This window comes from Microcebus murinus, chromosome 31, assembly GCF_040939455.1.
Source record: "Microcebus murinus isolate Inina chromosome 31, M.murinus_Inina_mat1.0, whole genome shotgun sequence".
NCBI classification, from domain to species: Eukaryota; Metazoa; Chordata; class Mammalia; order Primates; family Cheirogaleidae; genus Microcebus; species Microcebus murinus.
In genome coordinates, this window is record NC_134134.1 from 1,612,355 (window position 1) to 1,630,856 (window position 18,502).

Sequence of the window (18,502 nt, forward strand, 5' to 3'; positions counted from 1 at the left end):
AGTGAGCATGGCGGTAAGAATGTCTGATAACCCCACTTATCATTACTGGGCCTGTATTCCCAACCCAACTTTAAATAAGATTGTCAATCGGGCTGGCATTCCTTTCCTAGTATTTAATAATGATTCTAATTGGCTACCAGGACCTTACGATTATTGTGGTCCAATGAAACTCCATGAATAGGACACTATAATTAATAAATATGATGATGAAACATAAGGCCCTCCCATATGTATTGGTAAAGGTATTCATTGTTTAAAATCTGCTACTCAAATCCGTCTAATCACCTGCAACTCTACCAGTGACAAAACAAAACCCTGGTTATTTCTTTTAACTGTCTCCTTTTTTTTGCTTCTGGACATATTACATTTGCACCTACAGATGTACCCATCTGTAAGGAGGTAGTAATTTCTGACCCTAAATCCTGGGTACAATGGAGAAATTGTAAAAGTCACATGGGACGCATTCTTACTGGGTCACCTTCTTGAGGTTATGTATTAATTGAACTGGAGTCCCCACGGACATCCTGCCTCATCTTATAAAGTTAAAAAACTTTGTTATAAAAAAACCTGTCACCTCGATGTCTATAACAGACACTAACTTTGTAAGTCATGTTACATGGCTCAATTATGGTATGAGCACTCCAGCTCCTCATAGTTTAGATGGCTCTATTCATCAGCAACTGTGGAAATTATCGGCTGCTTTACACCCTTTGCAGTCCTGGATTACCACAAACACATTAGATATAAACAGCAGCGGAGAGTGGAATTTTTACCTAAACTCTACTCATTATACTCAACCTTGTGTTAAATTGCCTTACTTATTCCTGACTGGACATGCTATATATGATGCACCCTCCTTCCTAGTGACTTATAACAGCTGTTCTTATTTTTCTCTATTGATTATTCCATAAAATTCAATCCTCATAAAGAAACACTTTATATTCTTAAAGCCAGAGCAGGGCTGTGGTTACCTGTTAAAATGAATAGAATTTGGTAGGGATCCTCAGCAAAGTTTGCTTTGGATAAACTACTTAACCACATTCTTAAACTTACAAAAAGATTTATTGGTCTATTAATAGCAGCTACTTTGGGAATTATTGTTGTCACTGCATCTACCAACACAGCTGGTGTAGCATTACAACAAACAGCTGAAACTACTGAATTTGTTCAAAAAATTGGCATTATGAATCAAATCAATTATGGTCCAATCAGAATCAAATTGACAGCAAATTTGCTGGTTAAGTGGCTGACTTACAACAAGCAGTCACCTTACTGGGAGACCAGGTCATAAGTCTGCAAAAGCAACTTAGGCTCTGTTGTGATTGGAATATCACTCAATTGTATTTCTCTCTCTCTCTTTCTCTCTCTCTCTCTCTCTCTCTCTCTCTCTCTCTCTCTCTCTCTCTCTCTGTGTGTGTGTTTATACACACACATATATAATCAAACTGTATTTCTTTGGCATCATCCTAGCTCACAGCAACCTCACACTCCTGGGCTGTGGCAATCTTACTTTCTCTGCATCCCAAGTAGCTGGGACTACAGGCATGCACCACCATACCCGGCTATTTTTTTTTTTCTATATATATTAGTTGGCCAATTAATTTATTTCTATTTATAGTAGAGATGGGGTCTGTATCTTGCTCAGGCTGGTTCAAACTCGTGACCTTGAGCAATCTGCCCACCTCGGACTCCTAGAGTGCTAGGATTACAGGCTTGAACCACCGTGCCAGGCCTATGCAGGTTTTCTATTTCTGGTTTTAAATTTTCTGAAAATTAATATCTTTATAGAACTTACCCATTTGTCTGAAGCTGTCAAATGTATTGATCAAATTGTACAGACTATTCCTTTAGAATAAATTTAAATCGGTATGATTTTTAATGAAGTTCCACTTTTATTCATTATATTGGACATTTATGTTTTCTTTTATCTCCTAGATTAATCTAGCTAGAAGTTTATCCAGGGTGTTGATATTTTCAATAAACCAGCCTTATCTTGATTGGCTTGTGGAGTCCTTGCTAGGTAAAAAACTCAGACATGAAATTCTGAAATATCTCAACCAGCAAATGGAGTTATATTTACTCTGAGTAAAAAAGTAGTGGAGATTTCTTTCACATAGTGTGAATATACTTAACACTACTGTACTGTATGCCTAACAATGTGTAAGATATTATACAGGGTGTATTTTACCACAAATTCAAATTTTATAGTACCTATATAGTCAGTCACCAAGTGATTTAGAATAGGAGAGGATTATTCTGTCTATATTATCACATTGGTGATATTTGCCACATTGACCAGAATGTTTTCTAAGTCATGAAACCCCCATTTTTGTTTTTATTTTTCCTTTTTTCAGATAGTCCTAGAGGGTTTTGATTCTATGTATTTTCTTAAAAGTGGGAGAAGTTTTAGAACTCTCCCAAGACTTTTTTTTGAAAATAGATATCTAAGGTGAGTTCTAATATGTCCATTTCCTTGTGGGTTTGTCCTAGACTGCAAGCCCTTTCCTGGCAGTATCCAGGGGGCAGTTCTAGTAATAAGGCAGTTTCTCAGAAGCCAAGGCATGTGAGTGGAGCAAGAAGAGGGTGGGGAATGAAATAAGATCCTGACAGGTGAGGAGAAGGTGGAAGGGATGCAGCCAGGAAAGTGGGTTACCTGAGTGAGATCTTCCCCAGCAGGGGAGTAGCACAGCTGTGCTTTTATATGGATCCAACAGAAGACCCTGGACAGGGCCATCTGCCAGAGAGTACTGAGAGAGCCCTGACCTGGATCAAGCAGTGGCAAGGTCACTATGGCAACCAGAGGGAGAAGGTGATCTAAGATGATATTCATCAGAACTAAATTGATCCCATCTAGAAAGGAGGAGAGCGTGAAGGAGTGAATGGGTACATACACACTTAATGGTTGCAGTGCTCACTGTCTTGGGGATGGACACACTTGAAGCTCTGATGCTTGTGGGGCAAAGGCCATATACATAACTTAAACATTTTTACCCCTGTAATATAAAGAAATAAAAAGAAATATTTGAAATAACTAAATCTTGTGGGAAACATACCACAAAGAGCTACTAAACCAGAAAGACTATACTCAGCATTACAGAAGCCCCTCCAAAAGTGAGAGATGTGGTGATTGGTACAATGGGCAAGAGTTGGGAGGGCACCCCAGGAAGGAGGAGTCAGGGTCTGAGGGATGGGGGTTGCAGGTGCCAGTGACAGAGAAGACGCCTTTTTGCACACCCCAAACTCTTTCATAGACTTCAAAAAATAAATAAATTTTGAAGGGGTCTCATTCCTCATTACATTACACATATTAGCTATGTAAAAATTCATCCACAATGTGATTCAAAAATATTGTTGTGTGAAAAAAGCAGAATGGCTTTTGATAACATTTCTTTGCAAATAATTATATTTTACAAGGTTTTCACATTTTGATTTTATTTGTATTTTGGTTTGTTTTTAACAAGCTAGAGGTTTTACATCAGGCTTCTGATATTGTTTTAGACCTTTGAAAGTTCACAGGTAGTAGCTTCTAGGCCTGTGTTACTCCCCTGATAAAACAAACTTACCCTCCACTCTTCACTGAGCACACTCCTTGGGCAGTTTTATCTAGTCCTGTCACATCAGCTCCCCCTAAATGCTACAAATGCTAAAATGCAGCTTCAGGTCCACACACCAAACCACAGCCCAGAGGTGGTTGCCTTCCCTGGGTAACACATACTCACACTTAGCAGGTGGAAAGCTAGGCTCACTCTGGACCTTCTTTTACACCCTCTTTGGTACTTCAGATCATCTTGTCTCAGCAGAAGACACCACAATCATTTGTCCTCTGAATTTGAAAGCCCAAGGGTCATTATCAAGGCCTATCCTTCACTCCATATTCTTAACCACTTTGGTTCTGTGCTTACTGGCCATTAAACCTTGCCCTCAGCTGGCACTCACAGTCAGCCTGATAGTTTGAGCTGTACATTGATGACGAATCCATTTTGCTCTTGTGTGATGAAGAAAGCTTTCAAGCACTGAAAGCTTGCTTTACTTTAAGGCAGCTTAGGAAAATAACTATAATAACTCATAGTAAGGACTTGTTAAAAGGTCACAGATACATAGTAATATATTAGGTGAACATACACACTGCAACTACAGAGATAAAAGCTATAAAAGTAAGAGCTTTTGGCTGTCGACTAATGTAGACACTCAGCTGTGCACCTTCATATCAGGGCTGTTGACTAAAGTCCATGCTCAGCTGTGCATGTTCATCTGTGGCTGTCAACTATAGTTGATGCTCGTATCAAAGTTGTTAGTAGGCTTAAATTCCTTCAATTTCTTAATATTTCTCTTGCCTGACTCATATGGTCCTACCTCAGTAAAAAATACCATTCTGCACTTCATCTCACCTCTAATATTACCTGAATATACCTCTCTCCTTCCTCAATGCCAAAGCCTCAGCAGGGCCCTAGTCACTGCCACCTTGATTGGTCTGATGGGTTCCCAACATGCCTTTCCCGTGAAAGTTGGCCACTCCAACCCATCTTCTACACCTCTACTAGGTAGAGGGATGCCGAAAGGCAAGTTTTATCACATCAATCCCTCCATATAATTCTTCAGAGGCCCATATAATTTCTGAGCTATCAGAATCAGTATAGAAAGCTCCTTTGGATCGTACTCTAATTCCTGATAGTTTTCTTCCATACTCTCCTTCATCATTCTCCCTGTATTATTTTCATAAATGTTTAAGTATCTACTATGCACTAGCCACTGCTGAAGGATCCTACACATGTCCCATGCTCTCTCACCATTTACAAATAAATGGATGTTCTAAATACATCATGCCATTTTCTACTACTTTACACATACAAACATTGCGATTTTTTTCCCTGAACTCCTTCATCAATTCGAGTGCCTAATTAGCTACAGTCCATAGAAGTGTTACTACAGAGATAAAATGTAGTGTGTTTTCTTTACTTATAACTTACCTGGTTTTCTTCAGGAGCCCCCAGTCTCGAATTTCAAGAAAAAAAATTAAGTCCAACTCTCATTTCACAAATGAGAACACTGAGATTCAGTAAGCATAAAGAACTTGTTCAAAGTTATACACGAAGTAGAGGAGCTTGATTTGCTCGAAGTGGTACTTAGAAGTATGCTATACAGCTTCTTTCCAAATGGCTCGGTTATAGAAGTTTTTGCACTGCTTACAGGAGCTTTCTGCTGTGAAGAAGCTTTGCTATGTCCTGAGTGGCTAAAATTTGGTCCATTCATTCAATATAATTAATCCCTTCTGGCAACTTTCAGACTTTATAAGGAAAGAAAATCTCTCACTTAATATCCCTTAGGCAAATAATACATTGGGGTAAATTGAAAGAAAACTAGAACTTGTATTGATGTTTACTTTTACCTTTAAATGTAGTGATGATGCTTTGCTAATATACAGATAATAATAAAGACTCTCATGTGCATGAATTAGGGTTGCATGCCACCAAGTTTTAGACAAACAGTAGGGACCCCTGTTCTCTACTGACCTCAGCTCATTTCCTTCTACTCTCCACCCAGCTCATTCCACTTGAGCCACAACTCACCAAGCTCACATTCATTCGGCCCAACCCACCTGTCCACTGCCCTATATATTTTCTGATCAGCAAGCCATCCCTCATGTGCCAGTTCTCTAAGTCTATGTTTGTTTGTCAAATGGCCCTCAACTTTCTCTCTCGGGATCATCCCATCTCTCTCACTGACTATGGCATTCATCTCTTCCTCCACATCACCCTGTTGGCAGCAGAGTGTCAGATGCTGGCCGTCCTTGCTTAGAACTGCTACGTGTCGTTATGTCACCCATTGTGCTACCCCATCCACATTCCCCATGTTCTCTGTGTTCTCCTGGTGCTTCCATCTGAGGACAGTGCTCAATGCCTTGATCCATGTGCTCTATCCTCTGACTTTCCATTACTTCACCTCCAGGGAAGGTCATCATTTACTTTCTGAGATCCCAGCTGTATTTAAACTAGTCTCTGCTGACACTTCCCTCTATATAAGGGTCTTTTTATCCATGGTGTTATTTTTCTCTTCCCTCCTATCTTAGCTATTACGGCGTCCTATGTATATATACTGTCCACTCGACTGGTGACAGTCTCAAGCCTGGGGCACATGGAAACCCTGGCTACTTACTTTTCTCACATGTCCCTGGAGTCTCTATTCTATGTGGCTTCCATTACCAAGTACCTTCTACAAAATGCTCATTCTCCTGGGCAGAAAAAGTGGTCTCTGTCATCTACACCATCCTTATTCCAATACTTAACCCTCTCATCTACAATCTGACAAATGGGGATGTCTTTGGAACCCCCAGAAGAGTTCTCAGAAAATAGGGAATATGACATACTTAACTTTCCACCGAAAATCCAAATCTAAAACAATGAAATATATACATTGAAATGGTGGTATTTACCATATGTAGAGCACATATTCATATACATTTAACTATAAAGCCAGATATTTTGAAGAACAGATAATAGACAAAAAGAAATCATCCTGTCTTCAAAGTTGATATGTGAATTGGTCATTTTCTTCCTTTTATTCATTTCTGTGTTTGTACTCCAATATAATATATTTAGAATGCAGCTTATTTGTGTACTATATCAAATATCCATTTCTTATTCCTGTGCAATCATCTTATTTGGTTATTGTTATTTATTTTGCTATATTTTTGTTTTTATTTGAGAAATAATTGTATATGTACATGTTGGACACAGTGTAATGATTTTATCTAGGCATACTTTGGGAAAGATGTGATAAAACTAATTGATATTTCTCAAAAAGCAGGAATGAATGTTCCACAGCTATATGTCAAAAACCTCAACCAATCTAATTGTCATGGAAATGAAAGTTAAAGCCACAGTGAGCTATTACCTCACACCTGTGAGAATGCCTATTCTCAATATGATGAATGCTAAGTGCTGGTGAGGATGTGGAGAAAAGGAAACACTTGCATATTGTTGCTGTGAAAATAAATTAGGACATCCAAATTTATTTGTATTTCAATAAATTAAGAGGGTATCAGTTGTGTTTTTTTCTTTGATGTCTACCCCCCAGCCCTGAATCCCTGGTGAGCACCACCACCATTTGAGCACTGTAGTGTTAATCAGTCAGTACCAATTTGATGGCAAGTATATGTGAAGCCCATTCTTCTGATCTTGTGTCACTTAAATTTGGATATTGGGCTCACTCAATTCAGGAAAATATAAGCAGTGCTAGCTAACTGTCATTTCTTAAAATTGAGTAATATTTCATTGTAAACATATGCCCAATATTAATAATCCACTCATGAATTGATGGGCTCTTGGGTGGCTTTTATTTTTTTACTTTAAACTTGTAACATGCTCATTAATTTTATTTCTTCAGAATTTGTATCTTCGAAAGTGTAGGTGCTTATCAAATAATCAACAGGTGTCTTGAAAGTTTCATCAAACTATAGGAGCTCCCACTAAGAAAGCCCACAGGGGAGGGTGAACTGCAATGCAGATTACGGGTAATGACATATTCATTACCCTTAGGATAACCTAGGTCACTTTGCAAATCTTATTATGTCTTGGATGGGGAAATGCTATATTGATAATACATTCCCTCCTTCCTCAGGTGTAAAAGTGGCTCAGGGTAGAATTAAGGGTGGAGCAGCACCAAATTGGAATGGCAGCCTTATCCATCTCCACAGCTGGAGCAATTGCTGGAAACAGCGCCAAAACAGGGCACCATTGTCCCAAGAAGGACCAGAGATACTAACTATCTTCTTAAGATTTGTAAATTTTTTGAAAGATTTATAAAAGTTTTTTTTTTAAAAAAATACTTTTTCTGAAACTGAGAAACATCACTTTCAAATGAAATATCAAGGAACATAGCTCCCTATCCCACAATTTCCATGTGAAGATGGGATCCAAACTTCAGTGAGCACCTAGCTTTAAGTTGCAAAATTATCTCCTCCTGCATTAATTTCAGAAGCTTGTTTTTTATTTGAATTTAACCAATTATCAAAAGAAGAGAGTCTCACTAATTACCCAGTAAGTTTATGGTGCACTGTTTAGGACAAATAGGGCTGTCTAGACTTCTTTCTTCAAAGCTAATTATTATTTATCTAGATAACATTTATGTAAAAGTTAGGATATCCTTAGTTATATACTGGAACGACTTTATGTGTCCCTTTGCCATCTCTCAGTGGATTGGCACTGTGCACATCACATTGTGATTTGAGTAATAAAAGGGTTTCTTTTAATTCTCTTTTAACTTTGTGGAGTGGTTTTCTTAGTTGGATACTCTTTACTATTAATATTTCCTGAACACTTTCCAGAATTAAAACTGCAACATAAACATAAAATGTGCTCACCATTTATAAATTACAAGGGCTTTGAATACTAGATTCCTTCTTGAGCATCCAGTCTGTAACCTGCAACTCTGCAGCACAGAGCTTCACTGTCCGGACATCTGCACACAGTAAGTTCTCTAGGCCTCTTTGGTGTCTACTGTCCCTCCAGAGCATACTTAGACCAGATTCCTGTGAATACACTCTCATAGGATAATGATCAGTAGTTCTATATTTCTCTAAATGCATCTCACATCTTTAGCACTGAAATGGATTCAGAGACCATGGGGCTCAGATACAAATGGGAACAAGATAATGCACTCTGGGTTGGACACATAAACTCCCTTTCTGCCTTCTCTTCTTGCCCAAATGCCAGGAAATGTGCAGTGAGCCCTACTGAATTCATGCCTCTCCAGAGACCTAAATCTGCAGCTCTGAATTCTGAATCCAAGGCTCCTCAGGATGCATTAGAGCAGGTTCCAAAGAGAAATTTCTCTTCCTGTTTTCATTCCCTCTCTGTAAAAGCAAAGAATACAAAAGTTCAACCCAAACTAGACCTGGACTGAACCTGGAATTCACAAGACAGTGACATACTATGGACTGAGGAAGGACCAAAATCTCAGGGGAGACATATGCTTCAGTGTAAGAGAACAACATGGACTTGTTAGTTGACTTTGAAAGGACCTATTTGGAGTGAGTGTAAAGAATTTTCTAGATCTTGTGTAGTGTCATATTATAATTGTGTGAGAATTGAAAGAATGGCACCACATCTAAATTTTTCTGTAAATTTTTGTACATTTACTACTCACCTTTCTGGTATAACAAGGATTAAATCACACAATGTAAATGCTCTTCACAGTGCAACAAACCATGCTTCTGAGCACATAGCACATGCTCAGTGTACATTGCATTATGCTGCTCCTCACTTTGTAAATTAAGTGTATGTTGTCATGAGTGTTAGGCAAAAGGCAGTATGTATGCTGTGCTTGCTGTCTCTACCTGAGTGCTACTAATAATGGATCTAGGTTGAGCAACATCAGCACTAAAGGGAGACCTAACAAAGAACCCAATGAATGTACACCTTCCACACAAGCAGACCACATTTCTTTGAGTGAGGCCCACAGTACCACATGATTTATATTCAGTGATGTTTCAGAGACAATTTTAAGGTAATTACCTCTGAGCCCAGGTTTTCAATTAGGATAACCTGGCTAGATTGAAGAAACCCCATCACTGGGCTGCTGGGCTGGGTGGGAACATTCATGTGGTTTTAATTGTGCTCCAAATAATTCTAATTTGATACCAGGGTCAAGTATTAGGACTCCTGCATATATTCATGAGAATTGAGTTTAACCTTTGTTCTCAAGGGAAGTCACAGGTTCTGCTCTCTAAGGTTTGGTAGAGGCAGATCAGTGTGGCCCAGATTCCAATTCCTGTAGCAGAAACTATTGGCACCTGTAGCCGGAGAAGGTAACCAGAAGAAAAGACAGGAGAACCTCTCATTTTGGTCTCCCTGAATGAGCTGATCATAGCTAATTCTTTCCTGTGACCAAGAATAAGTGAGTGTAGTCCTTCTGCATTTTATGTTCCTCCTACTTGTGAGTGTTGTGGAAAAAGGAAAGAAATTGTGCTGACTCCATTAAGGGAAGTCTCAAGATTTAATTTTAATTGTTCCACACAATCTCACCTGCTAAGACATTTCAGAGTAGGAGAAGAGGAAGAAGAAATGGCTGGTTTTCAGGTAAGTGTATCCCAGATTAGGGGTTCTGTCCACTATGTCTTCCAGAAAGCCTTGTAGAAGTTTAATTTTTTGAACTTGTAAACCTTTCCTTCTTTACTTTTGATGTTTATGCCTAATAAGTTTTGTAACTACATTTTTTTTTTCTTATGGTAGTCAAGGTTCTCTGGGAAATCCTTCCTCCCTATGTAAGAGAGCCTGCTGTATATTCTCTCCCACAAGCTTGTGACTACAATAACCATGTTTCATAAGAAATATATGACATGTAATATTAAAAATGTTTCCATCGTGACAGGTCAAGATAGCATAGTGTGAATTTGTGAGATTCCCATTGGGAATAGGATAGAGTTTTTGGATTTGAGTGAGGAAAGGAAACAAGTACTCTCAAAGTTTGAACTGGATGCTTCATCATCTGTACGTAATATATTATTAGGAAAGTTCAGAAAGAAGAAAGCATTGATTGCCTAGGATAACCAGAAAATTATGGAAAAACTATAAAAGACTTGCTCCGTATGATGCTAAAGTGTTTACATACATTATTAAAGATAACAAAACATGGGAAGTATCTGTATCTGAAATTTGCATAAATCTGATGATTCTTCATGGTTACATATTGTTGGCCACTACCATCCCAGCAGTGATTTTGTATCCTCCTCTTTGCAACAATGCTTAACACCAATTTATTCTGCTAAACTTATGCTAATTTCATTCACTTGTTTAACATGCTTTCTTACAGATTCATCCAATATAAAGTTAATTGGTTTTTTTTTTTGTTCATCATTAAGTGTCTTGTGGAGATTTACTGACTGATGTGCATGAGCCATCACATTTAATCTAGAAGCTCTAATTTCTTCTTATAGCTTGCTTTGAAAAATGAGGGCTATTATCTGTGTTCTGTTCAGATGTACTGAGATAAATTCAAAGTCTATCACTTACAGGATATTGACAAAATACTCTCCTTAGGCAAGAAGCATTGTTATCAGTAGTTATATCATGTGACAGGCAGAGATTCAGACCCCACCCCAGATCTACTGAATCAGAGTCTTTTAACAAAATCTCCAGTTCTTTATTGTACTCGTATAAATTAGGTGAAACTTTCTAACTCTTTTGTTTCTCTATGTGAGTAATATGCACAATTTATTGATAGGATGTAAATATAACACCAATAAACTTATATTACTGTTGTAAGGCCCTTAATTTTGCATTAAATACTTTATCATCCAAAGCAGAATCATATGCACACAGTTTCATACATCTTTAGTGATCCTCATTCCTGTGAATAATAGAATATGTGCAAGAATATCAATGTGCTAAAAAATATCTTATTCGATAATTCCAGTCCCTCTTATGTCAGAAACAGTTCTCATAACCATTTTCCTTGTAGTCAAATTAGGAACTCTCTCTATGTCCCCTTCGGAAATATGTGTCTTTTTACAGGAGATGGTGACATTCCAGGATGTGGCTGTAGAATTTTCTCCAGAGGAGTGGGCATGCCTTGACAATGCTCAGCGGAATTTGTATAGGGATGTGATGTTAGAGAACTATGGAAACCTGGTCTCCCTTGGTGAGGATTACTTATGTACAGAATTCCTATTCCACATTAAGGCCATTATTTTATTTTTGTAAATAGTTTCTTAAAAGTTTCTAATTTACATGAATGAATTTTATATCAATGCTTTTATAGAAAATTTGAAGATTTTTGGTGAAAAAAGGAAAATCATTAGATGTCTCATGTTATCTTGAACCTTTCCCTTTCTTGGGCTGATATGTATATTTCACACTAGATTAGTGGTTACTCTAGACATCAGGGTATATAATTGTTGCCTGTACCTTAGAATAGAATTTCCACCTCTTATTTACTTGGTGCTATTGGGAATTGGTGCTCTAGTCATAAATTAGAAGTAATTTTTTTTTATCATTCTACAGGGTCTGTGAGAAAACCACATGTTTCAAAGAAATTTTCTAGAATCTTCTATAATGTTCTCTCTACTAAGGATAGTACTGCATTAGTAATTGAAAAGTCTACAGCAAGAGTCATGTGAATTTTTTTCTTAAAAAAACAGGTCTTGCTGTCTCAAAGCCAGAGCTGATTGCATGTCTGGAGCAAAGGATAGAGCCCTGGATTATGAAGAAAGAGGAAATGACAGCTAAATATCCAGGTAGGTGAGATTCAGTGAAGCAGATAACAAATGTTAGAGAGGTAAGGCTCAAAAAGGAAGACAGATATTAAAAAGTGGTTTCCAATATTCTGCTCTGTTGTAAATGATTTTTAAAAGTCTGTGTATGTTTCTTTTTACCTTATAGAAGGACATCTGCTGTCCCATGCTCTTAAACTCTCTAAAAAGTCTACCCATGCACTGATTTTCCTTAGAATTCAGTAGAGCCAAACTTCTTTTTATGGCTTATAAGGGACTCTATTATCTGTCATTATTTCTATTTTGGAGGGGGATATGAGAATATCTGTACATATTTTGAAGACCTCTGCATTAAACCATCTTTTGACATCTGCTGTCCCTTCTGGAGTATAGTGACTGATCATAGCTCACAGCAACCTCAAAATTATGGGCATCAGGGATTTTACTACCTCAGTCTTTAAGTAGCTAGCAGTAACTATGGACATGAGCTACATTTGCAAGGTAATTTTTGTTATTAATAATTTTTTGGAAAAAAATGTAGTCTCCTTATGTTTTTGAGGCTGGTTTCAAGATTCTGGCCTCAAGTGATCCTCTTTCCTTGGCCTCCCAAATTGCTGGCATTATAACTGTTATCCACCATGCCCAGATCCATGTTTTAAGTTCCTTTTGTTGCCTTATTGCTGTAATTTGAAAGGGGGATATTAGAAACATTAGGATTTGTTTCAGTAATGCTAGAAACACTAGGGACAGAAGTTCATATTCTGCATCATAATTTCCAATTTGAAGATTTCAGAGGCAATCCTTCAGAAATTGAGACTCATTAATTTTGTATAATTGCATAGACTCTTCCAAACATAAGAAAAGTTAATGTTATTTCACTTCTACATATTCTTTTTCCTAGTTCAAAATAAGAGTAAAATTGCAACTTTATTATACCCAAATTCCCAAATAGTAATATAGTTTATTTTGCATACTCACCTTATAGAATTCTTAAATATACTATCTCATTGAGTGCTTCAATTTGGTGAATATATTTATAATCACAATTGATACATAATATTTTGATAACTTATATTTCATAATTTTCCCCTAATTGGTACTATCAGGAATGTGTCATTCCTATGTGCGTGTGTGTGTGTGTGTGTGTGTGTGTGTGTGTTTGTAATAGGTGTACTTTTCCACAAATAAGAATTGTATAACTCTATACATTTATTGTTTATGCAGCAATGATTTGATGTGTGTATACATTGTAAAATAATAGAGTTAAAGTGATAAACATATCATCTTTGGGGGAGTGTGTTTTCTGTTTGGTTCTTCATATTTCTGGAGTTCCTTCAGTGATTTCTTCCCATGTCGATCAGTTGTTGTTTCTTTTCTTTAGGTTTTTGTTTGGGTATACACACATCTTGTTTAGTTTCTGAGCCAGTAGGTGGTTTCTGTGGGTGAGATTTGACCACTCCCTGCATAATGAGTCAGTAGGTGCCCTGAAAAGGCTGTGCAGGATGTCATCCATGTCAGTAGGTGGCGCTTGTTTGGAGGAACAGGCTACGCTGTTGTTTTTGTGTCCTGTTATCAGCTCTTGTTCCTGTAGGGAGGCACTCTAGTGCGTCAGGTGGTGGATGGGGCCCTGGGACTTCCAGGTGTGTCCTTTTCTCCCTTTCAGGGAGGGCTGGTCTAGGAGAGAGTCTGGGCAGAGCTGGGTTGGGTAAGCCTGCCCTCAGGCACCACCAGTGCTGTTAGCAGGGGTCAAAGTTCTGTTCTCTGCTTCCAGGAAAAGCTGTCAGGGTGGGGCTGGAATGGCCCGGCTCAGTCAGAGAGTCTGCGTGTGGGGATGGGGCTGTCTGAGACTCGCAGTCTGGAGCGGGCCTGGCTTCTTTCCACCATCCCCAACTCCGCAGCTACTGCTGGGCCTCTGCCAGCAGGCCAGACCACAAGCCACCAGGCCTCCCCGGACTGTGATGCCGGCGGGGAGGTTCCCTGCATAGGAACAACACCTGGGCTGGGTGCACGGCCTCCTTTTGTGCTGACAGTTGCTCTCTAGGATGCTGATCTGCCCCTGAAGGCACACAGACCTCAGTAGCTGTTCACATATATCCCTTCTGTGCCCTGAGCAATGTGAGACCTCGGTGCAGGAGATCTGGTCTGCAGGTCTGACCTCTGGGCCCCAGAGTTCAAACTATATCCCCACCAGGGAGAGGAGTGCCGGTCCCAATTCACCCATGGGGGCCCAAGCTGGGTCTATGTCTCTCAGCCTCAGGGTCTGCCCCATTCTCCTGGGATCACCATGCCAGCAGCACCTGGGAGGGCTGGCAGGTAGAGAGCTCACAGTCTGAGTTCCCCTGAGTCAGCTGCAGGGCCCCAAAAGGGAAGGTCCCGTTCCCTGTAGGTGCCTCCGTCTGGTGGTTGTATTGTCTCTCTGGGCAGCCGCGGGTAGGGTCAGCAGAGGGGAGAAGGTGGCAATATGGCGCCTGCTGTGGGCCTTGGGTCTGTGCACACGGAGGTGCCCCGAGGGATTTGGGAACCTGGTGCCGCCTCCGCTACAGGCTCACCGCTTGCTGGCAGCTGCTGTCTCTGGCCTGGTGTCCGCAGGTCTCTCCACCTGCTGGGGAGCCCACCAGCAGTCCCAGATGCAGGGAAGGGGAAAGGTGACTGATCCACCCACCCTTCCCACTGCTCTCTGGGATGTTCTAGTGGTCTCAGCTTCCAGTTCTCCTCTGCCACCTCCTCCCGTGGAGTCTCCTGTGGTCTTAGGTACCCCTTCTTCCAGCCTCGTCCACTGTATGCTCGTCTTCTTGCTTCTTTATTCTAACGTCTGCTAGAATCTGTCTTTTCTACAGAGACACTCTGTCTGGTGATGTTTCTCGTCCGCCATCTTCATCCTCCCCCCTCTGACCACTTTTTATATTTAATATCCTTGTTTGTCTCTTGTGACAGTTTTGATTTAAAGTATATTTTTAAAACTATAACATTTTTTACTTCAAAAGTAATGTGCCTAATATCATTTTGAACTCCATTGCTCTTAGATGCTTAATGTTTTCCTGATATATCTTGCCATATCCTGCCAGTTTTAGTCTATTGTTCACACCAGGTATGAAGGCATGTCGCCTTAGATAGAATATAGTTGGCTTTTTTAATCCCTTTATTTAAATGTGTTCTGACTGGAAACACTAGTACATAAATATTTACATAATTTCTCAAAGAAAGGACTTACAATATCCCTAATGTTAATTGTTTTATATAACTTTTGTCACTATCTTCTCTTCCTTTCCTCTCCTTCTTTGTTCATTGTGCCTCAATGATTTTGATTTACATTTGGTTTCATTGCCCAGCTTTCTTTTTGTATCTGTATAAACATTTTTTCTGATATTCACTGTTAAAAATATGTAAAATCTTTGAAACTTGCAACTTATGTTAAATGGATAACTACTGAACTTCGGTTGCATACAAAAATTTTTAATCTTTACATCTGCCCTCACTTTTATGATATTGATGTCAATAATTTTGGCTTTTTATATTGTAAACAAATTAACACATGGGAATAATCATTTGTTTTATTTTGTCTTTCAAATTTTATATCATAATTAACTGTTTTTCACCATCATTATGATAATGCAGAATTTTATTCTTGATATGTGCACATTTTTCCCCAGAGAATTATGTAGTTGCCATGGGAGATAGAAACCAGCCTTTGGAAAGGCCATAAAAAATAGATGAGTGGACATGTGCCCATAGTTTTATTCTCTGTTGAAAGGGAATCCGGTAGACGGGATTTTTCTACTAAAGTGATAAATCAGTATGAGCGTGGAGGGAAGGGCTTTGGTGCATAAATGCAACAAAGTTTCCCTCCCCTTCCATGTGGTTCTTGGTGGGTGTTTTTCACATCTGAGGTGCTGTGAACAATTAGCAGTTATGATTTCTAAAAGAATCATGGTTGTAAGTATATTTTTAAGGTCATACATCTATGATGGAAGTAATGCCATGCTATTCTATTGTGCTTTATTGCTAATGTGCTTTCTATAGTTTTATATATTCAAATTTTGAAGTATATTCATCTGAGTTTAGTTAGTGAGATACTTTGTTATTTTCATTTCTTTCAGAACTGTCTTCCCATAGCACCAAAGGCCAAATGCCAGAGCAGGGCATAAAAGACCCTTTTCAGAAATCAGTAATGAGACTATATGGAAGCTGTGGCCTTGAAAATATACACTTAAGAAGAGACTGGGAGTGTGTGGATGAGTGTAAGAAGCAGAAAGTATGTTCTGATGGTCTTACACATAGTTTGTCAACTTGCCATAGAAATATCTTCAAATGTTACAAATGTATTAAAGTCTTTAGCAAATCATCAAATATAAATAGACGCAAGACAAGACATACTGGAGAGAAAAGTTTCAATCTTAATGAATGTGGCAAAACTTTTCATCACAGCTCTGATGTTTCTGGACATAGGAAAATTCATACCAGAGAGAAATCCTCCAAGTGTGAAGAATGTGGAAAAACCTTTAACTGTTGCTCAAAACTTATTATACATAGGAGAATTCACGCTGGAGAGAAACCTTACAAATGTGAAGAATGTGGCAAAGCCTTTAACCAGTCCTCAATCCTTACTCAACATAAAAATATCCATTTTGGAGAGAAACTCTACAAATGTGATGAATGTGGCAAAGCCTTTACCTGGTGCACAAAACTTACCCTACATAAAAGAATTCATATGGGAATGAAACCATACAAATGTGAAGAATGTGACAAAGCCTTTACCCAGTCCTCAACCCTTATGCAACATAAAACAATTCATACTGGAGAGAAACCCTACAAATGTGAAGAATGTGGCAAAGCCTTTCACTGGTGCACAAGCCTTACTCTACATAAAAGGATTCATTCTGGAGAGAAACCCTACAAATGTGAAGAATGTGGCAAAGCCTTTACCCAGAGCTCAACACTTATGCAACATAAAACAATTCATACTGGAGAGACACCCTACAAATGTGAAGAATGTGGCAAAGCCTTTACCCAGTCCTCAACACTTATGCAACATAAAACCATTCATACTGGAGAGAAACCCTACAAATGTGAAGAATGTGGCAAAGTCTTTAACCAGTGCTCAACCCTTATGCAACATAAAACAATTCATACTGGAGAGAAACCCTACAAATGTGAAGAATGTGGCAAAGCCTTTCACTGGTGCACAAGCCTTACTCTACATAAAAGGATTCATTCTGGAGAGAAACCTTACAAATGTGAAGAATGTGGCAAAGCCTTTACCCATTCCCCACACCTTACTCAACATAAAAGAATTCATACTGGAGAGAAACCCTACAAGTGTGAGGAATGTGACAGAGCCTTTACCCAGAGCTCAACTCTCATGGAACATAAAAGAATTCATACAGGAGAGAAACCCTACAAATGTGAAGAATGTGGCAAAGCCTTTACCCACTCCTCGACTTTTACTCGACATAAAAGAATTCATACTGGAGAGAAACCATAAAAATGTGTAGAATGTGGCAAAGCCTTTATTAGGCTCAGAGACCTCACTCTACATAAATGAATCCATACAGGAGAGAAACCATACAAATGTGAGGAATGTGGCAGAGCATTTCCCAGTGCTCACCCCTTAATCTACATAAAATAATGCATAACAGAGAAAATTTCTAGGAATGTGAGAATTGTGGCAAAGTCTTTAATAACTGCTCACATCTTATCCAACACCAAATAAATCATACTAGATAAAAGTGGGATAAATGTAATGAGTATGGGAGTGCTTTCCCTAAGTATTCGCCTTAAAATGCACAAGAATACTTATACTTAAAGTAAACAATCATAATGTAGAGTGCTGACAATACCATTAGTTATAACAGGGATCTTATTGGACATGGGAGAACTTACACTGAAAAAATGCTCCAATATTTTCTCTAATATTGCTCAACATCACAAAAACTTTAAGAGATAGAGACCTTACAATTATACTGAATGTAAAAAATATTTATGCAAAAGATATAACTTAGAGAACCACAAAGAATTGATACTTAAAACTACTCTACAGATATAATAAATTTCAGAACGCATTTAATGAAGAATCAAGTCTAAACATATATCAGAGGACTCACAGTGCAATTCACTAATGCACTAACACATTCACACATTTCTTTAAACCAGGTTGTTGATTATAGAGAACAACACAGTTAAAATACTTAGTTGATTTATTTGTATGTCAGCTTTAGAAAGAGAGAGAGATTTTGTGATAGTTATAATTCCATGTAAAATATACTTTCTGGTCAGGGTGGGGTTAAAATGTAATAA

General features: G+C 38.6%; 1 protein-coding gene across 1 annotated transcript; it reads left to right on the forward strand.

Moving 5' to 3' along the window:
- Positions 1 to 7: 7 nt before the first annotated feature.
- Positions 8 to 17,750, forward strand: LOC105872348 (uncharacterized). Its single transcript, XM_075998864.1, is given in 3 exon segments — positions 8 to 13; positions 7,384 to 7,402; positions 16,537 to 17,750. Coding segments are annotated over 3 exon segments (1,239 nt in total).
- Positions 17,751 to 18,502: the final 752 nt, after the last annotated feature.